The following is a 22,631-nucleotide window of genomic DNA, read 5'->3' as shown; positions in this document are numbered from 1 at the left end:
ATCGAAGTACATATCGACTATATAGGATGGAAGTTTTGCTGTGCTTATGGCATTTATTAAAGAACAGAATGAAGAGTTAAATTATAATGAAATGAAGTCGAATAATAAAAAAATGGATGCAAATATTGTGGAAATAAAGGAAATAAGAATGGACAAGATAGAAGAACAAAAGCAGGTAATTAAAGAAAAAAATACGAAGCCATTAACCAGACGCAGATCAAATGAGATTGAGATCGAAAAAGTTAAGAAAAAAGTCGAGATTGAAGAAGTTTATAGGCAAGACGAGGAACTGAAATCTATGAAGAAGATGAGAATCAAATTGAGGTACAGAAGAAAGACGATGAAGGGGTTTTAGTAGAGAAAGGGTCGAAGTCAGTTAGTTGTTTTATTGGAAGCATTTTAGGAGAGCCGGAATTAAAGTTAAGATTGTATTCGTTCAATAGGAAGTTTTACGGATAATAGGATTAATTGTAGGGGTGGAATTTGACAAGAGAATTTGATTGAAATTAGGTATGTAAATACATGAAAGGGAAAAATAATTTAATTGTGGATGTTTTATCAAGGAATAGAATAGAGGAGAAGGAGTTAGAAAAAGATTATGAGACTGCAGGTAACCCAATGAGGGAGAATTTTTTTGGGAATTCTATGGTAAAAGTGATTTAGGAAATTTAGATTCGGATTCAGCAATTGTGAATAAAGGGCATTTGTGTAGCTTAGAAGAGGATGATAACTTCAGGAACCAGAATAAGCTTACATTTAAAAGGATTGGCTAACCGTTACAGATTTTAAGAGTAGGAAATGATTATTTGAGTCATTCAATTAGAAATGAAAAGAGTAAACAAATTTTAGTAATCGAGAAATATAGAAAGATCTTGGGTGAAATTAGATAAGGGGAGAGAGAAATTAAAACAAGAAGTGAAACAGTTTAGGAAAAAGATTAGGGATGATAGGATTCTATTTTCAGGGATATCTGGATGACGAAGTAATGCGAGGATCTTGGCAGTTGACTAAAAAATTGTTTTTACCCAAAATCGTCCTGAAACCTTCAATTTCATGCTTACTTTCTGTCAGGAAATTTGAGTTCCATGACAGAGACAGAGCAGACTACGTTTCCTGCCGCTTGTCACTTTACTGGCCGCATCGTCACTTTACCTGCCGCATGTGACGTTTCTGTCTATAATGACTCCTGTCATCACTGACAGATTCACATTAATCAAAAGTTTTATATACAAATTGAAATGTTATATTTGAAATTTAATACAAAACTCGTCAGTAAAATGACATTACTTTACTCGGAAATTAAAGTACTCGCCTCGCACTTCAATATTTCCTCGCCAGTAATGTGTCATTTTCCTGACTTTTATGTAAATAACTATTGTGCGATTGTGTCCGGAAGTCAAAGGTAATACCCGCTCTATTAAAAGAAGTTCAGTTGGTAAATTTGCCAAAAATACACAATTCCAATGATTTTAATTTCCCGTGGGGAGGGGGGGCGTGATTGGAGCAATGTACGTTATTTAAGGGGGGAAAATGCTATGTAAACCTGGGGTGTTCCCTTTTAGTTGGAAATAATGCCGACAATAAGGGGTTATGCCTTGTTTTTATTTTGATTTTATGTCATAGTCATACTTTTACGACCTATTCTTATATATGCCTAGCAAATATAGACAAAAATCGGTCTAAACCTTGGAGTGTACAAAACCAGAAAACACATGGCATGAGATTTTGCTATATTGGATTAGGAAAGGACTTTATTTTTTCCAATATTTTTTTCCGCCAAACGGTTATTTTTGATTTCGTTTAAATTTTGGGTAGTTTGTACCTACATTAGGCATTAAAGGCTGTCAAACACTTTTTCTTTAATCTTCTGTAGTGGGGCTAGAAAGATGTTATGGCAAAAATTGTGGATTATAATTCTTTTTACTGACTTGGTCGAGCATATCCACTTGTTGCGATACATCTTCAATTGAAGAGCTTTTACTAGCAATGTTTGTGGGTTTGAGGACGATATGCGTCTGTGTAACGTAACAACATAATTTAGTTTGCCTAGTCGTTTGTAGTCTTTGAAAGAGTTTTCTGTTACAGACCACCAATCTGAGATTTTCTTTAGCAATTGGTTTAACGGTTTGTGATCTCGAACTGTTATATCAGGAATGTTTATGTAACCCTAACCAAGGGGCGCCGAGTTTTGAAAATTCTCATGGGTGCTCACTTTCAGTTTCGAGGCCATTAAAGAGGGGGCTTAGGAGGAAAGTCGAGTATCCTCCCCCTTCCCTCGGTTTACGAGGGGTCAAAAGGTCCTCTTTCGATGTTTAAATTTTGAAACTCTTTAAACGCAGTTTTTAGCTGAAGAATGAGAAAAAAATAAATGATTAATGAATAAGCATAAAACAAATGCGACGGTAAACAACTGTTTTAAGATTTATTAGCAAAAAATAAGAGTAGAAGAGTACCTACAAATAAAATAAAGAAGAGTGCAGTACAAGTACAACTACATTCCACAATACTACAAATAAGTACCTATCGATTAAAAATAATAAATTTACTTCTCATGTACCTAAGTAAAATGTATTCCGACGGACAGATGCTCGCTTGATAAAAGTATCCGCCACAAAGCTAAGATCTAATAGATTCCCAAGCTTTCTATAAACATGCATGATTGCGTTGTCATTCAATTTAACTTGAGTCATACTGTTGCGTAAATAGGTTTTCAACCTCCGCAGTCTGGAAAAAGATCGTTCCGCCGTACATGTTGAAACAGGAATTGTCAGGGTTATTTTAATAAGTTTGACTACTTCTGGGATCAGCTCTCGAATATTTTCGTTGGCCTTTATGTACTCCACTAAATCACCGAAATGTTTAGGTGAAACACTCTTTGACTTCAGAATATCTAAGAGCATATCTCTGTGCAAAATCAGACGGTTGCTATCAAAGTCATCTTTGTAAAATGTGGTCACATAGTCTTGGTCTTCATCTTCCTTATTTTTTCTAAGAAGGAAACTTTCAACGTGCTTTAAATGAGAAGTACTCGCTTGTGTAAATCTATCATCGATGGAGTTTATCACTGTGTCTACCACTTGATAGTAAATTTGTCTGTAATAGTCTTTCGGACTTAAAAATCTAGTGGGCTGTGCGCCACTATCATACCTTTTTGGCACTTGCCTCATTCTTGGCTGTTCTGGTTCACCAGCTTGATATTTTTCGGCCATTCCTAAACTAGAATTCCAGATCTCATCAAAATGCTCATCAGTTCGATAGGATTGTATTAATTCTTTAGTATTATCTACATTATTCATAGCCATTTGTAGATGCAATGAAGAACTCTGCAGTGCAGCGTTCAACATTTCTACAGGATCAAGAATTTTTATTAAAAAACACGACATAAAAATGAATTCAAAAGACTGCAAATGCTTCAAGAAGCCATTCACTTTTGCTCCAACATCAGATCTGTCGGTACCTTCAATTTCAGTCAAAAACAATACAAGTTCTTCGTAGTTTTGTATAATCGTTTTCAAAGAACTTATTCGGCAGCACCATCTGGTTGGACAAAAAGGGCGAAGCCGATGAGTTTGAGTTACATTGTCCAAGGTATCATCATCTGACATTTGTAGGGATTCAAACATGGCCTGTCTTTTTGGAGATGCACACACAAATGTTATCAGATCCTTAGCAGTTGCGAGATAGTCTCTCACAGTTGACTGTACTTTCATTGCCTCTTGAACAACGAGATTCAACGAATGGGCTAAGCAATGAACTTGAATAACTCGTGGTTCGATTTCTCGAATTTTTGCCTGCAAACCCGATAAAGCACCGGTCATATTCGCCGCTCCGTCAGTCGCAATGCCTCTACAAAACTTAATATCAATATCAAAACGAGTGAGAACATCACGCAAAATATTTTTCAAAGTTTCAGCAGTGGTGGATTCAGTCTTATAAAAACCAAAGAAGACTTCGTTGATCTCAAAATCGTCATCTACAAATCGGAAACAAATAGACACCTGTTCATGATTGGTCACATCAGCAGTTTCATCAATTAAGACAGAAAAATATGGAGCGTCTCTATCTTTCACGAGTTTCACTAAGTGTTTTAACACCTCATGAGCCATAATTGAACCTAATTCATTGGTAACATCATGAGAAATCCACTTGTATTTAGAACGCTGAAGCCAAGATGCCAAATCTGTATTATCCTCGGCAACCAAAGCCAATAATGCACGATAGTTGGAATTTTCATCGACATGGCCACGAATTGCTAATCCCTGAACCATTAGATAACGCAAATAAAAATAATCCAACCGTATTTTTCTTTCCACTGTTCTTGATAAGAACGCCCCCTTTTTCCACTTTCTGCTGTATTCTGTTTCTGAACACTAATGTCACTAGCAGTAGCATCGTCACAATTGCCCAAGGCTGAGGCATCTTTCACCGCGCTACATGTTGACGTAGAACTCGTGGGAGAACTATCAATTATTTTCGATGCTGCTGCACGGCCTGCACGGATCACAAATTTGTCCATTTTGTCGCGATAAATATGTGGTACGTTGTGAGAGAAAAAGAATAGTGCCGCCAGGCGCCAGTCCTATCAATCAAAGCACGAAACAACCAATCACACAGTCATTTTGTCACTAGGAAAAAAATATATTTGGCTCCAAATCTTCACAGTTCACTTCACGAATTGCACGAATAAACTAAGGCCTGCGTCGTCCTGCGACCTGCGCCCGGCAATATCCCCCCCCTACCTGTTGCGCAGCGCAGATCATGCACCTGAAACACTCCGTGTCGAAAAATTATTCGGTTAAACGGAGAAAAAGCACAAAAGCACTGCATCCTGGCTTATGGGTGCTCCGCACCCATGCGAAAATTCTCGCGGGTGCTTCAGCCCCGGAGCACCCACGGAGTCGGCGCCCCTGCCGGGATGTTTCACTGCTCTCAGTGAAACGAATAATAATTGCGTTTTTTAGTGGTAGGTATTAGGATTATTTATATCCAAAGACAACATCTCGTTCACCTGCTCGAGTGTCCAAAGCAGAATATATGGTTGCATTTTGTAGAATACGTTAATTTTCCGGAAAGTCTTTACTTGAGTCAAAACTCCTTGAAAGCTGATTGTTTGCCGCTGGTGCCGTACCTGGATCATTATCATCGTTATTATTCATGTTGCTTCGTCGAGGTTACCAATTATTATGAATACATCAGAAATGTATTGATTGTTACAGTTCGCTAACGACTACTGAAAGTACAATTACATTAAAAATTCAACTATTTTTCACATTCCTTCTCGTTCCCCTTACCCGTATCAATCTGCTACTTTTCTTTTTTATATACTTGTGACACCCTGCATATGGTAATTGTTTAGAGCCGAAATTATTGGAGTACGGGTATCATAGAGATCTAGAATTGAAGTGTTTAGGATCACTATTTCAAATTCTACATTACGATCTATTATATATTTAGTAATTTTCACGTTGCAAAAAACAGTTCGGATCGGATACTCCTAATTTCCTTTTTAGCGTCACCTTTTTCAAGTCACCCCACTGAATAAATAAGTACACATTTTAGCTTCGTGAATGTGACTGATTCGCACAAGAAAGGAGGTGAAAAGAATTCGGTGTCAACTACATCGTTACGGTTATTCGTACGTCGCTCTTCGTATTAAATTGAAATAAAATAAAAGTTTCTGTATTGAGCACTTTGAGAGGATGTCATCGTCGCAGATTGCATAAACTTTACAATCAATTTCAATTTAACTTGCGAAACTTTATTCTCAAGGAGTATTTTAAGAATTTACATATATTTTCCATTTGATGTATTATCTCTAAGGTAAAGATACTTTTGCAACGGCATTCTTTTGAAAACACTTTCTCGAGGTGTAACTAAATATCGAATGCGCGCCGTTTTTTTTCTTCTCCAAGACAAATAATGTAACAAACAGGAACGACGACGACAGCAGATACCTACCTTCTAACCCATGAAATATGGAATTACACAAAAGAACTCAAATCACAATAGAGATTTCATACTCTGTAAAGAAAATTGGAAGATTTTAGAAATCCGGGGCTTGTTTTTCAGGTTCAATAGCCAGAAAAATCAGAAAAGAAAGTATACGCTCCGTAAATAAAATACGGACTGGATCATAAATTTCTATTGAATCTATATATAACTAATAAATAAAAGGTTACTGATGAAAAATGTTACGGTACTGTTAGAATCGTTCAATAATAGTTAATAATTTATTGGTGTAATTGTGCTGTTGCCATATTATATGCTTCTAAATTTCATTTCGCAACTACGCAATTAGTTACAATTGGAGCGATAAATCAATTTGTTTCGTTTGTATTAATTCATAATTATGTAATAAAAGTTTGTATTGGTGCCTATATGTAGTTTTTACGCGAAAATCGCATATATAAGAATGCGTACTAATACTAAACGCATTTTAAAGATAATACGGCCCAGCAGATTAGCAAAAAATGAACAGGTTAAAGTATAATTTTATACCTTTGAGAAGAAAATTGTAGGTACTATTTGCATTGATGCAAGCTGTGCATTGTATCGACAGAGGATTTAAACAAAACAGTCGTATTTTTGTTACAAAATATCACAAAAGAGTAATTATTTGATGAAATTGTTGCAGTCAGGACTAAGTACTTATAGATGAAAATTTATTTAAGATAAATTAAAAGTGGGGTAACTACATACAGCGTGTATTATATAGCATGAACTTGCAAGGGGGATGAAGTATTCCGTTATCCAAATCGAAATTACAAAATATGTCAAGTGTTCGGTTTGGAATGCAAATGGCTCTTACATACAAAACCACTATGATGGACATTTACAAGCACGTAAAATCGGGCATTGTTTTATGTAATTGCCAGTCTAATTCTGTTAAAGTTTAGTAGCTATTTTAAGGGGCAATGTGTGAACAAACGGAGCAGGTCTGATTGCCGAGTACAATTTCTGAATACTGCTACACAGAACAACAATCCATTTAGCTTATCGAATGTAAAAGTGCATTAGCGTAGACGTTGTACGAAAAGCAGGTAACAACAACATCTGAAGTACACCATATGTCCAAGATAACATAAAAAGGGGTAAATTTTCGTGGGTGGTCATAATCAGTAATTACAGACTGGTATAAGGGGAAAAAGCTTAAAAATGTTAATTTATGGATTGTTCTTGACCTGCTTGTTCTCGAAGTACACTATATTGAGGTTGCTATAAATTTGTAAAGGAAGGTAGGTATAACATTTACGGTTTACCTGCGTTGCATTACAATCGTATACCTGAAACTCGCCGAGTTGGTATTGTTAAATTTTCGGCACTGTTAATTGTAGATTATTATTGCACTTGGGGACGGGGTCGATACACCTCCTAAATTACTATATGGCGGGTTGCTGTTTCTATACTTGAATATATTGCGTTTATGGGAACCTTAAAGATGTTTCGAGACACATGTTCGAAATCTGTCTTGTTTATTGAATAATTATGAGAAAATGAATGGAAAAGATACTCCATACTTCAAAATAAAATGCAACTGCCTCATTTTTCCTTCGCCGTTAAAAGAAAAGATATCTAACTTACCACCTCCATTTCGCAACTATAAGTTCACTCCTCTCAGTAAACCCTGATTAGCCTAAGTTGCTTCACCCTTCTTCTTGGTTCCAGATAACTATCACCAAGGAACTGGTGTCCGTCTCTGATCAAGGGTCATGCTCGGTAGTTAATTGTTTCTCTACGGAACCTGCACGTGGGCTCTCCTACAAGCCCAATGCCATGCAGGTGATAGATGACCATCCACTGCCCCGTGAAGACCACAATGATCGACCTAACCTCGCCTTTATTCGGTTTTCGAAGCTTAGAAAAGCCAGATTTGCCAAGGGGCCCTGTTAAGAAGGCCTTGGATTGTTCAGTTGGTTGCTGCCACTGAGCCTGGAATTGAGAGGGAAGCCTACCCAATAAATAAAATGTTTTTTTGATCTTTTATTACAATTGTAATCGTCAGCTCTCGGTCGATCCCCATACATGTCCATACTCTCTCCCCCCCTTTCCGTTAGGGATCCGTCTGTAAACCACACGAGTCCGTCTAGTAGCCGAGAAGTTCATCTCCGTCGTTAGAATTAAGGATATAATGGCCCTGCTTACGAGCATGGCGCGGATCCATCTTGCGATTGACCAGTTCCGGATTTAGGGGGGGGGGGGCTATGGGACTATTAGCCCCCGGCGGTAAATTTTGAGAGGCGGTATGTCGTCGCTCCCATCACTTATTAATTCTAAATATAGATATTTAATTTATGGGGTTCAGTTTCTGAAATAGCATGGTAAGAAAACTTTGTCTCTTCACCTATAAGATCGATGCCGGGTTCGGGCTGACGGCGGTAGCAGGTCGCTCCAAAACCCTAGCAAAAACACGTTTTATGTTTTCGGGAAATCTACACTTTGCTGACAAACGATAAAGAGACGCTTTATTACCTCATCATCGGTTATCTACCTCTATTTTCCATTGACTATATTGTTGGGCACATTTACTTGTTAAACCCTTATTACAAACAATTATTAATCGGCAGAGCAAAGCGATGTAAGCTTTATAGGGGAGTTGATGGTGTCCGTCTGTCTGTCCGCGAACACGATAACTGCCAAACGAATGGACCGATTCGATTCAAACTTTGCACAGTTGACTTACATGCCACAATTTAACAATCCTATTGAAAATGGTTGAATTCAATGTTCCCGTAGGGTCAAACCGATGTGCTCTGCTGCTTTTTTACACCAACTTTAGGGGTTTATTAAGCGGCAGAGCAAAGCGATGCAAGCTTTATAGGGGAGTCGATGGTGCCCATCTGTCCGTCTGTCCGTGAACACGATAACTGTCAAACGCTTGAACCGATTTGTTTCAACCTTTGCACATAATAATAATAATAATATTTATTGATTATTAAGTATTCAAAAGGACAAGATTCGGCAAAGCCGGTTTTCAATCCTGCCTAAAAAAACAGTTGACCTCTATGCCACATGTAATAAGCCTATTGAAAATGGGACACATCCAATGACCTCGTGGGGTCACGCTTCTCTGCCCCTGCCAAACGATTGAAGCTATTTGGTTCAAACCAGGGACGGACCTAGACAAAAAAATTGGGGGAGCAGACATGACATTTTGCCAACTCAATAATAAAAATTTCCAACTCAAACGGGTAGTATCGTATAAGGCGTGTCAGCAGTATGCACTGGGAAGTTTTCTGTGTTATTTGAGCTCTTATCAGATTGCGGATTCCACTCGGGGTTCCTTTAAAAAATTAACATTCCTGTCCAGTATATCTAATTCTTATTCTAAATAGATACAAGCATATTTTTAGCTTCCTAGAAAGCAGTTCTGTCAAGAATTTGACACCTGGTTTTTAATAAAACGTTTTCGTTGTCATTTCTCATTCCTTCAATAGTCGATTTATTACATCTACGATTTACCTACTTTCGCGGCATTCACCAACTGGTAATGAAAATTATCAACTCTTGCCAAAATTGCCAACTAGTTAAGTAATGGAGGGGCAACCTGCCCCTTCTTGCCCTCCCATAGGTCCGTCGCTGGTTCAAACCTTGCACAGTTAACATATATACCACATGCAACAAGTCAATTCAGAATGGGTCAAATCCATTGACCTCGTAGAGCCACAGCCTCTGCTCTGCCGCTTTTTTAGATGTCCTTTAGCGGTTTATTTAAACTTGAGTATTGTTTTGTCTCAGCGCCAGTCGCCAGCGTGTCCGAATCTGACATTTTACTCATTTATTAATGGAGTGTTTCTAAAAAATGAGCGGAAAAGGAGGTGCATTTTGGAAACGACAAAAGTTAGAAACACAACAAAAATTAAATGAAGTATTCCAAAAAACCAAGATTCAGGTTTTTTTCCCTACCTACTGGCGGTATAGTATGAATTAGCCCCCGGCGGTCCATGACCTAAATCCGGCACTGCGATTGACCCATCAATGCCAAAGCCTACATCATCCTCACTCCTGGAATCGGACGTGGTATTGCTAAACGCATCCCCGATATCTCGAACGCTCCCAGGGCCTCGAGATGTAATCTTGGTGCTCAAGCAATAATAGTGGACTTCTCTACCTTGATATATAATGTACTATTTTAGTTTCCGTGTTAACAAAAAATATCCACTATCATCATTTGGTTTTATGATGACCGAAAACTAGCAATTTTGACACTGGCAACGCCGCACTAACTTTGCCACACCTTCTAACCCAGTTGATCAAAGATTTCGCGGCTTGTACGTAAAAATCAAACTTAAACGTGAACCACACAGTGAATATTTTAGTGGCAAAGAATCGAATGCCGTCAAACTTTAAATTATGAGCTTGTAAAACAAGCACTAATTCACAGCAAATTTGTGGGGTACGTCGCGGGTATCTTGCAAAGTATGTGAAATGGGGTTGAAAAAAATCAATTTTACGTTTCATTCGCACAAAAATGGGTTTTTATGCTTATGAAACAATTTCAATAAGCTCTCAGCGTGTTGTTTATTAAAATTAATATTTATAATTTTAAAGTTGGGTGTGGTGCAGATATTAGTAAAAGTGATGTGTTTAGTGAAAACCACACAACTATATCACAATTCACACTCCATTTTTCAGGATCATTTTAGATGCGCCACCCTGTATATCGGTACTTAAGAACAGGGCCGCCGTTAGCCTCGACGGGCCCCGGGAATATTTTTTGACCGGGCCCCTATAATTGAAATTTTTGTTGTCCATCACCCTTATCTTAAACTAGACATTTTCAATCTTGACTACTTCGATTTGAAGCGAGAACATTTGAATAATTTTCATACAGACAGTAATTTTTCCTAATTTATTATGAATTGTTAGAATTCAAATAACCAAATTACAATTTAACTCTGCGGATTTTCTTATTAGCAAAAGTGAATATCACTCGCTCAAAATTAATTTCTCTAGCAAGTTGAGCTTCAAGAGCTAATGTACCAAGATTGATCTAACGATCTTGACCCATAGTGGATCTCAAACGTTTTTTTTACCCAGCCAGCCTTCAGCCACTGTGCCGTAATTAGGAAATTTTTCTCAATGGTATGGTTTTTTAAATCTTCTTATCGGCGGCCCTGCTTAAGAAAATGAATTTGGAGCGAGCAATACTTTTTTTACTTTTGGCAATTTATTAAAGGAAACTAAATTCGTTAGCATGGCGAATGAACAGATGATGAAAAATAATTTTCTAAGGAACCGGACAATAAAAATTTCATCAAATATTTAATGAAACATTATTTGTGTGAAAGCATAATTTATAAAAATTAACTGCAATTACGATTATGGCAAAATTCTGAAGCGTGAAATAATTAAAAGCAGCGTTTTCGTTTATGAACCACTCGCCATTCCGTTTATCTAGGTATAATTAATTTCACAAAGCGAGAAAAAAATTGTTGAGTAAAAATCTTGGTTAATTTGAATTAAGGCTAACGATTTCCGGTACATGCACTTCGCACATGTTTCTAAAACGATTGAAAGTAACTTGTTACATTCGCTAGGATTTATCGATTAAACTGCAGGGCCATTAATTGAAATTTCTGAGATCCTCCATGTAAATAGTAGGACGCGTCCGTATAGAAGCGAAGATAAAATAATCGTACGTGCTAAAAAGTCTTTCGTCTAGATTGAAGCCTGGACGGATAAAACGATATCATTTCTGTCAGGTTCCCCCAGGAATACACTATCCGCCGACGTAAGTCGCGAAGCAGCCTGGAAGACCGGGATAACGGAACTTCCTTTCATGCCGTTCTCATACAATGCCATTATATTCTTTTCTCTTTGGAATTTCTCTTCTTTACCCTGTCAAATGTAACATTGTATCGCATTGACTGACCATTGATTACACGAGATGAAAAGAGCTTTTCTTTCTTTGCTGTTGGTATATAATTATTTTTAATTTACCCCACGCTGCTAATGTAATAATCGTAAGGAAATGAAATGAATCATGGTTATAAAAGATATATAAAAGTCATTAGGAACATAATCGTACCATCTGCATCGGTATATATGGAAGGTTTTGTGAGTAGATAACAACTGAAACGTCCATGTTGTATGCGAGTGTGTGTATATATGGTTTGATAAACGATCAGTGCTGGCAACCTAAAGAAATTTATTGTTGGCTGGCTCTATCAGTATCTGTTACTGTCGATCAGATTCATGGGTTGTTGTTAAAGACTTCCATTTCATTTCCATATTTTATGCAAAACAGATACACAAAGCATTTGTTTTCGAATTTATTTTCATTTTGAATGACTATTCATGACATACGGTCACGACTTTCTAAACTATGATGTTTATTAATGCACCCACAAATCCAAATCTACGCCATCGTTGTGTAAATCCCTATTTTTAGATTCGCATTACAAACGCGCGTTGCGTACTGAATTTTAAAAGGACGCAGCTCCAAAAAAAGTGTCAAGTATATTTTCGGAGTATAAAATTTTATATTACGTATAAAACGGCAACTCATTAAATTAATATTCTTCAAAGCTTGTACAGAAAAAAAAACTTTTATCAAGTTAATTTCAATTGGATACAACTTTATCGTATATTTAATTTAATCCCCTTACAATTTTAAGGCTTAAAAGGAAAGAAGAATTTTTAATATTTAAGGAAGATTAAAAGTTACCAAGTTCTTTTAATTTACCTTTTGAACTTACTTCTTGCCTACTTTCAATAACCGTGTAGACATTTAACAAAGAATTCAGTAGCTGTCGAATAAATATCGGTCAAACAACGCCCTCAGCAAGGTCTAAAAGATCGCTACGTGAATGTGATGATTTTCATCAGGGCTGTAAAGAATTGAAATTATTGAAGAATTGCTTCTACTGTCAAGTTTTGCTTTACACATTCACAATATGCAAATGTATAAGTGAATGGAAATGTTATTTGTAATTTTATACATATGCCGACCAAGCGGCCAAATTAGAATGGCAGGTTTATATAAATTTGGTTGGGAATTATTTTTACATGCCACCGTGCTCAAAGAGAGAAAAATGAATGTCTCTAAAATGTTGAATGGAAGATTAATAAAAGCAAAGTCGTTGTCATTAAAGAATAATAGTAATGTGGTAATTGTATGTAATTGCTGAAATTGGTGGGAAGGGGATTCTTAAACGACTAATGCAAAAATGGTGTTACTATGATTAGGAGCTAATAAAAAAAGAAAAGTTTGGAAAATAATAAAGATAATGATAAGTCGGCAAAACACAATTTTATGTCACAGGTTCTTAGAGTGCTATTAAAACGTGAATTAAACTTCGGTCGCCTCAGAATGTATTTTTTGTTTATAGAAATTTCTTCTGTGAGTGTAAACGATTTCTGGTTAGGTCGTCATTTGAAATTTCCTTGCTATTTATTACTGCTGCTTTTGGAACCGCAACTTTTCTAATCACATTTGGAAATGCTCGCGAGTTTCGAATAAAACGACGATTTGATAGATTCGTACAACTAAACTGCATTACATAAAATGTTCATTTACTGATTTTTCACATTTTCAGTTGACCGAAGTTTTGTGATATTCATGTACCTATGGATTGATCCGCGACTTAATGCGCTTCTGGTGGCCAAGTGTAATTAGCGTTTCAGCGACATAAATTAGCTCGTTTCTGAAATTTTACAACAGATCTTCGGATCCCTTCGTAAAGGATTTTCTGGTGACGTACTAAAGAGTAGCCATTATGGATCAAGGTCTTGGTGTCGTAACTAAGGCGTGACCTTGTTTATGGTGCAATGACGTTGCCTGGGATTTCCCCAGTGCTGTAAGGCTGTAACTAAGGCGTGGCCTTGTCGAAGATAGCGTTAGGATGCCAAAATGGCACTTTTATATTTGTAACCTCATTTTGCTTAATTCAATTCATCTTATTTTCAAATGAATCAAAATCGGATGAATACTTCAGGAGATAGCGTTAGGGTTTTCCACAGGTGTTCGAAAAATAATAGGTTTTAAGTTTAGGAAGATACATTTGAAATACGTTTCAGAACTTGTAAGTTTTCGGGTTTAATTTTATAGCTCGATAAAAAAGATTAATTCAAATCCGTTTATCCGATAAGAGAATTGGTTTATTTAATCGAAATTGATTATTTTTGTGCCATTTTTCCATTTTAGAATTACTTTTAATTGCATAATTTCTTGTTTAAATTTTATCATTTGTCGGAATTTGTTTATTTAAAAGGTAAAATGTGAAAATTACGTTATTTAAAATTAAAGAACATTTGGTCAAGCGCATTTAAGTGCTATCTCCGCCCGTGTATGAGACAGGGATGTTTTTGCGAAAGTTAATTGATTTCAAGACGCACGTATGTTTTTAGCGCTGATAACAAACGATGCAAGTGCAGTGGGGGCAGTGCCTCTGTTGTTCTACAATGTACCTTTTTGGAAGAAAACCTCGTCTCTCTGCATTGTTTTTTGTGATATGCCGAACCAATGCTAATGAACAGACTTCGATTTTCCTATTTTCCGAATCGCGTCCATGCTTCTCCAAATATCTCTGGAAGTGGGAGGATTTTTTTCGAAAAAGAAAAGTTCAAATTAATCAGCAGATTTCACAGACACATCAGGCGGCAGTCCAGGAATCAATGTCTCGGAGTACTATGACGAAATGACAGAGTACAGATCGAGCTGGATCATGGATTTCTTCCAACCTGAAAATCTCATTCTCATCCACACTGTTGTAGAAAGATGTTCAGAATTTCGAATGTTTAACTCCACGAAATGGAACCTGATATGGAAAATTCCTAGCTTACAAAAGTGTTACCTTGTAGTGATTACATGCTACTGTTCCCATGATGAGTACAAAACGAAAATTTGACAAAATGGACCAAATAACATGCGTAGGGTTGGGTCATCTTCCCACCCATCCTTTCCAAAAGAAAATCTAACTCAACAAAGCAGCAGAAACTTTGCCAAGAGATTTTGATCAAAACTTTTAGATGGTTTCCAAACAGTCGTAGTATTCAGAAGCCTAGCTCTGCTTCTATGGACAAGGGCTGAAGTCGGTTTTGCGTTGGTTCCATTTCGGGTGTAGGATTCGGAGAGTAAAACCTTGGCAGGAGAGAGGCATTCTTAGCCAAGTTTTCGAGGCAAAACCAAGTAACTTGGGCGCGGCATTTTTCGATCGCGTATCTAATTCTTCTCCTCAATCTCAAGGCGAAACTACAACTGTCAATACAGTGCGAATACACTACGTGAACACTTGCGTGTTATTTCATTGTTGAGCATGCTCGCGTTTAAATAAATTGTTACCGAAAGGGTTGTGGTCCAAGGTGCAGAACATTCATTGCGTCTATATTTTGAGCGGTTAGACGATAAAATCAAGTTGATTAATCAAAACTGTGCACCTCTCTTGTGTATACAGAAGTGACTTTACGTTAAACGGCAAGCGGTAAAAAGTTTAGACAATTAATTCGTGCTTTTGCGGGCCGTTAAAGCAGTTATAAGGGTAATTTTCATTATTCCGGAACACTGGTCAATCAATCAAATCTAATGAATTCAACTATTAAAGTTTAAGAAGTTTGTATACAGTGCGTTTGAATACCTCTTTTATTTGGCGAGTTACGAAAAATTTGTCAAATATAATTTTATATGTGAGATGCGTGCGTTCTATCTGATCGTATATTCAAACTTATTCCGGTTTAACGGGAAATCAATGCCACTTTTGTTTCTCAAATAAAATGTCTATGTTTTTTTACGATATTTCAAAAGAGCAATCAATTTTTCATTACAAGAAATTAATTAAATTAATTCATAATTGATACAGTAAAAATGTTACCAGTGCCGTAGTGATTAAAATTTATTTTCCTAACTTGTTATCTTCGTTTCAGAGTTATTTTGTTAACGTCAATTTCTTTTGTGCGAAATAGAGTACTGCTACCCATAGTCCGGATTTATGGCTCAGTGGTAGAGCATTGGGTTATAAATCCGGAGGTCGGGTGTTCGAACCTGGGTTGAGGTGAATTTTTCATCTGTGACGGAGATGGAAATTACCTTAGACCAGTTCCGAGCATTCTACCGGCTACTCCGAATTAGGTTTTCCTGCAGTTTTCCTAATTCATAAGGTAAATACCGGAGTAGTATAGACCAACTTAAGACCTTCTGCAGAGGCACCTCTAAATAGCATTATGCGGGTCACTCTGTAATTGGGCGCATGCCTGTTGAGGTCCCAAAACAAGAGAGAGATAAAATTAAAATTAAAATTAGTCTATTTCCAAGTTTATCGTATGCTTACATTAATAGCACCTGCATAGCTTTCATAGCGCTCTAGGAAAGTTGAATGAATATTTGGGTCCTATATTATTGAGTGATCTTTCTCGGAGATAAGGTACCTGCTGGAACAGTTGTTTGGCTTACTTAAGGTGTTGTGTACAAGTTGCTCTAGGGTTTAAACATTTCTTTTTTAGAATGGTTTTATTTAATCCTAGGCCTAAGTTACCATCAATTGCCTAATGTTAAATATAGTGGCGCCTACCGGTACAACTTCTTTGTTGCTCAATTACCTTTTGGGGCCCACGCCCTAAACACCTACTTTGATTGAGCTACCGAACCTTGGTATCTTATATTTACGCCACCGCCGTTTTGCATGTAAAAAATTTAGTTTCCTCTATTGGCTCTATTCATCGTGAGGCTCTCGGAAATTGGCTCATATATTTCCCAGACACTTGCCAAATTACAAATTACAAAATTTACAAAACTGCAAAACTTGATACGAATTTCTGAACAAATTTTCAAAAAATTCAAAAACCGTTTGATTTGTAAGTTAATATGGTCTCCTATCCGAGCTCCTACACCAAATTTTGCGTAGATTTAAAAAATGAGGACATCGCATTTAAAATAACGGCATGTCAACCAACTGTCGGTATAAACATAAGTCGAAAACTGAGAAGAAATTATTTGTTTGAAAAAGCCATATTTTCAATCATCTATTCGCATTAGTTTCCCATAGTCGAAAAAAATCATATGAAATTTGTCTCTATAAATATGATTTATAATTTTCCCAATTGTAATGACAATAAAATATAAACACTGAAGAGAGGATTTATCATTTATCCATAACAATAAACATCTCATTGTCTATAGTCATTAGATCCCTCATCTATTAATCCAGGAAATATATAATTTTAGAATGCAAAATTCAAAAAAAGAAAGTTTGCAATTCGGTTTAGAAATGGTCGAGATGCGAAGAGGGCACTGTGAATGTTGATCGATTAGGCTCAACTTTTGGAATTGCGTTTTATATGGCTAAAGCTATACGCATATTGAATTTCATGCAATTCGGTTCATAAATACCAGAGATATCAAAAGGGCCTTCCTTATTTTTTGAGCTGTATTGCCAATTCACGAACTCCGATCTAATTTGATAAAGAATCCACCTACAAAATTTCATCGTAATCGGTAAATTTGTTGTCGACATATCGTGCTAACGGACGGACGGACAGACACCACAAAATTATAAACTCGCTAGGAGCTCGTTGATAAAGAGACTTGTATATTATATAGGTAAAGGTAATGGAATACCATAAATTTCTTCTTTTTTTTTCAATAAATCTGCTTTATTTTCTAAATTAGGCAACTTTACATAGTCCGTTAGGGAATTTTGTTTCAGTTCATGGGTGTCTTAACATTGTACGGTCACGAGCTTATTTATTCCTGTGTGAAACACATTACCATGAGAATTTCTATTTTCGGTCAGTTCTAGTTCACACGCCGCGTTTAGTAACAGTTTATTAACTGTGGAAAACTACGATTACATTTTATACAAAATTAATTCGAAATGGATAACATTGATTTGAGGTGCAGTTATATTGCAAGCTGTAATTACAAACGAAAGGTTTTTGCCAGTCAGTGCGATCATCATTGCACATGCTATATTTAGCGACAAAAAACGAAGTTTATTAGTACACGTGCGAAATGTAATTAAAATACAAAGAGTCGTCTAACAATCTAAATCCAAAGGCGTACAAATTCTGCTCTTTCAAACGTTGACAAAGTTGAATTTAAAGGTCGACCCGACAATCCTGCTTTTTATGAGCAAGTGTGGGTTTTATTTGCGACTGTACAAACATCAGCCGGCGAAAAATAAATTACCAAACATAACAGTATAGACAATCAAATAGGCCCCGTCCTGATCTAGATTAAATGCGAAATAAGCTCTTTGAACGGGTCCTATACAAGAGAACAAGTTCTAAACTGTCGGGAACTTTTCAGACGAGGTTCTCAAATATATATAATGTACGCAAGCGAGCGCCTAGCACGAAGGGGAACTGACTATTCACAATAGTCCTCTGTGTATAATCACTTATCTAAGCGGACTAAGTCCTATGGTATAAAGAACCGAGAGCGTTCTTGTCAAAGGACGAGGGATGTTCGTTGTTCAATGCCAGTTTTACAAACTGCGGAGAAAGAATTTCTTCTTTCAGTTCGAGGAAATTTAATTAGATTTCTCTGCGTGTGTATGTTGAAAACGTTGTGGGGAAAATAAAAGGGCGTCATAAATTTATGTAAAGCGAACATAAAAATTCTGGAGGATTTTTGTAAGTTCATGAAGATTGCGATATAGCTTTTGCGTGAGCGATCATAAATATACAATAAAGTTCATGGTTTCGATCAATGCGTCCCAGTTTCGTTTCACCAAACTTGGAAAGTCGACGTTTTCGTTCTGGGTTTCTCATGCATTAATTGAATGTACGTAATGTGAACGTATCTTCCATAACCATAACTGACAAGTTTGTGTAACAACGCATTTGCACATTTCACTTCACATAAACTATACAGTCGAGTACAATCGTCACGATATCATAACTTCACCGGTAACTTTAGTGTTTGAATGTTGCCAGCATGTATATCAGCGTTAACGACCGACCTGACAGGAAGCGGCCTGTTTATGTGTTCATCAGCTCCACACCTGGCGAAATACAGACTCGCTGTTTCGCAGGACAATTACCTTTTAATCACGTTACTGGATGCAGTAGCTACCGTTTCGTATAAAAAAACCATTAACCTTACTGACTTCGTTTTTATTTTCCCACATAATATTCTAATAAATGGTGGAACGTGACCGCCGTTATTAGAAAATAAAATTTCGACTTTTGTTTTCAAGTCCGCGTTGGCGTTTCTTTGCCGCGGCGCGCTGTATATTTTACTACGGCCGTATTAAACGCCTTTATTACAAAGTAATTTATTTCTATCGAGTCTCGGTATTTGTATGTTGTTTTACGATGCTATTCGTTACATACTAAATACTCGTTCGGGTACTTAAAACACAGGCCTGTGTATCCGGATATCCTCATTAGTTTAAGATACAAAATACAATTGTCGAATTCATCCACCAATTACTCTCTCATTTAACAGCACTTAATCAAATTTTTTTTCTTTGTTGTCATTCGCCAAATAAACTGCAAACGTTTCACAGTGTAATTGCATTGATACGTTTTAATTACATTTATAATATATTTATTAAATGGTCTCATGTGATAGAAATTAATAATGGCGTCTATCAATCAATACCTCTTTTCCAGTGAACGCCATCATGAAAAAAATGCAAGACTATTAAATGCAGAAAATGTTGCATTTGTGCACATCACTCACGTTTTGAGTACCCACTTAATCCTATACGACAAATTCTGAGAAGAAAATTGACCTATTTAGTCAAAAGTTGTGTAAATCTTAAAGCCATCTACAGAAAAATAGAATTTTCTAGCCTCTCTAGATCCTTAAAATAATTAACGAAACTTGTTTCAGCGCGTAAACTCGCTGAGAGTTTTGTTTGATGAGTTTGATTTTACCAGAATAACAAATATGAGTTCTCTTGGCCACAGGACGAAAATATCTTGTTTTAAAAAGTGGCACTTCGTTAAAAATAGAATTAAGAAGAAAGACAATAGATGCACCATTTAAATGAAAAACTAGGTCAGTTCGGTGAATTCCTTCACCTTTTCAGTGATCTAAGAAACGATAAACGATGTGGAAGTTCATCATTTAGGTAGACAAGAACTAGATGATTCCAATGATGTACCTAAACTTGGAGAGTGTCTGCTTCTTTTTATGTACCTATCATTGACTATTTAAGTACAATACTTGAGCAAATATAATATTTTAAAACACAATGAATCATTTATTTTACTTCAAGGCTGATTTCAAAAATGCTTTCAACTCGGTGCGAAGAGATAAGCTGCTAGTAGAGATGGGTAAAAAATTTCCTGAAATCTAAAAATTCCTATATCAGTGCTACTCAAGAGCATCTTCCTTATACTTCGGAAAATACACGCTCCAACACGCTGAAGGAGAGCTAATGAGTCCTTTAACCTTTACTATTGCCATCCATCCTCTCCTTACGACTGCGGAATTAATTGTGGTTTACTTAGAGGATGTGACTATTGGTGGATCAACATTAATGGTATTAGAAGATATATTAAGCATTCAGAAAGCTGCTGACACTCTTGAATCGGAACTGAATCTCTCTAAATGTGAAATACGCACTCTAGGCAAAATTTCTAAGGCCCAGTTGTACAATGTCAGTTTAAACTTCAGTTATTGAGGATTTGATTGGCTAATATTTCACAAGTTGACCAATCGTATTTCTGAAATCTGTCAGCGAAACTAATCTGAAGTTTAAACCGGGCCTTAATTAGATATAAGAAAATTTGATTCCGTTTCAGGAGAATTTGTTATCACTGGAATTGATAATGTAGAACTTCTTGGTACTACTATCATTTCTGAAGGAATCCCAAAAATACTTTTTATAAGAAAAACAAGCAAATCTGCTGGGAGAGAGACTGAAACTACTGGTCTCCCACATTATTTTATTAAAAAACGCTCTTGGAATCTCAAAACTATGTATACCCTAACACCCTAAGAACTTCTCCATGCTGGCTGCATCCTGAATCTCTCAAGAATATTGATGATATAACGCGTTCATTTCTGGAGGAAATAACTAATGTTAAACTTGGAGAAGATCAGTGGATCCAGCCAAGTCTCCCTGTAACTATGGGAGGATTATTGCTCATCCTACTTCGCTAACATATAATAATTGATCACGGCAATATTGAAAAATAAACAATCAGACAATTATATGAAGATCGAATCTGTTGACAATGAAGATGAAGATAAAAAAAATCAAAAAGCTTGGGACACTTAACTGGTTCAAAAATCCTTTGCTGTATAGTACTAGCGGTATAACGGAAATTCTTGAAAGATACTGCATTTTCTTATACCAAGGTGCCACTTGGTACAGTTGTTTCTTAGAGCCATTTGTTACGTTCACTTTGGGCCAACGTGACAAAATTACCTTAGATAAGCACACGGTAAGCTCAGGCAAAGTAGAGGTGGGTCGGGGTGAAAATGGGGTTCTTCTATACACACCCAAATAAGCCAAAAAGGGAAGGAAACAGTAAAAGTAATCCGGATAGGCGCCACTTAGTCTTTGATGAATTTAGAGAGAGAGGAATACTAAAGGGGATGAACAAGGCAGACCAAGAGATCCTTGTTCTCGTCTTACTAAACTCAAAGGAATACACAATTATGGGGAAAACAAACAGTATTTGATGTATAAATGCGGGTAGTTTAAAAACAAAGATCTCAAAATATCACAAATCTGACACTGTAATATATCGATCTAGTATATCAAACTGGGAATTTAAAATAATCTCTAATAAAACAAATTAGAAGCCAACACGTAGCCTGGGGAAAATATTTATCCAAAAGGGCTTCCGCAGAAACAATGGAGCTATAATCATTAAGTGACTTTCAAACAAAGTAATAATCACAACTCGTTAGTATCAACAACCAAAATGTAATCAAACGTTAAAAGGGAAAAACGACGAAAATAACTAAATTTACCTTGAACTCCGGTCGCAACCTTCCGAGCTCAGAGGACGCGAAACTGCAAATCTGAAAACAGTCAGACACAAAAACAAAAAAATATAAGAAGGGTAGTGATTCGCGTTGCACAATATATCGCATAAGCAATGGTTAACGTAAGACACGAATGGTTATTCTTGTACGTAGAATTGCAATCAATACTAAAAGAATCAAAAATTCAAATGACTTTACAACAAAACAAAATTTGGTTCGACTAAGGGTTGGTTTTCACAATCGGTATGAGATATCAAAAAAATTGACATGAAATTTTAAGAGAAAAATACTATAAAAATGTACAAATAAAATAACTGAATCTATCTTCAATGACAAAGCAATCTTATCAATTCAAAAGAAAACAAACTTACACGAGCAAGTTCTTCAAAACAAAATACATAACGTTAATTAAAAATTTACACAGTATCAACTCCACACGTCTCGTTAATTAAGTACTTGCGTTTCGGAAGAATGAATCGTAGGTCAACGAACTTCGTAAAATTGGGTCAGCAGTTCAAATATCGGTTTCACATGAAATGGCGGTGATTCTTCAGTCAATTCTTCAGTCGGTAAGGTAGAAATATGTAGAGCGTTTTTGATTTGTAATGGCGTCGAAACTTCAATGGAATTCTATTGCACCATATGGAAAATCGGGTATTCGCGTTTCCACGTCAAAATATCAATGTACAGAAAGGAAGCAATTGGTAAAACCAAAATAATAAGTAAGAAAGCTTAGAGAGTACGA

The 22,631-nt window shown here is 36.4% G+C and overlaps 1 protein-coding gene across 1 annotated transcript; it reads right to left on the bottom strand.

Annotated features, from left to right (window-relative positions):
• Positions 1-1,889: 1,889 nt before the first annotated feature.
• On the bottom strand, positions 1,890-4,516 carry LOC116183008. Its single transcript, XM_031503630.1, has 3 exons — positions 4,297-4,516; positions 2,796-4,252; positions 1,890-2,015 (listed from the first exon to the last, which is right to left on the bottom strand). Exons 1-3 carry the CDS (start codon positions 4,514-4,516, stop codon positions 1,890-1,892), a joined length of 1,803 nt encoding a protein of 600 aa, XP_031359490.1.
• Between the last annotated feature and the right edge of the window lie 18,115 nt (positions 4,517-22,631).

This window comes from Photinus pyralis, unplaced genomic scaffold (genome assembly GCF_008802855.1).
Source record: "Photinus pyralis isolate 1611_PpyrPB1 unplaced genomic scaffold, Ppyr1.3 Ppyr1.4_LG1, whole genome shotgun sequence".
In the NCBI taxonomy this organism is placed as follows: Eukaryota; Metazoa; Arthropoda; class Insecta; order Coleoptera; family Lampyridae; genus Photinus; species Photinus pyralis.
Note: the sequence above shows the minus strand (reverse complement) of the source record. Positions and strands in the feature narration are given on the sequence as shown.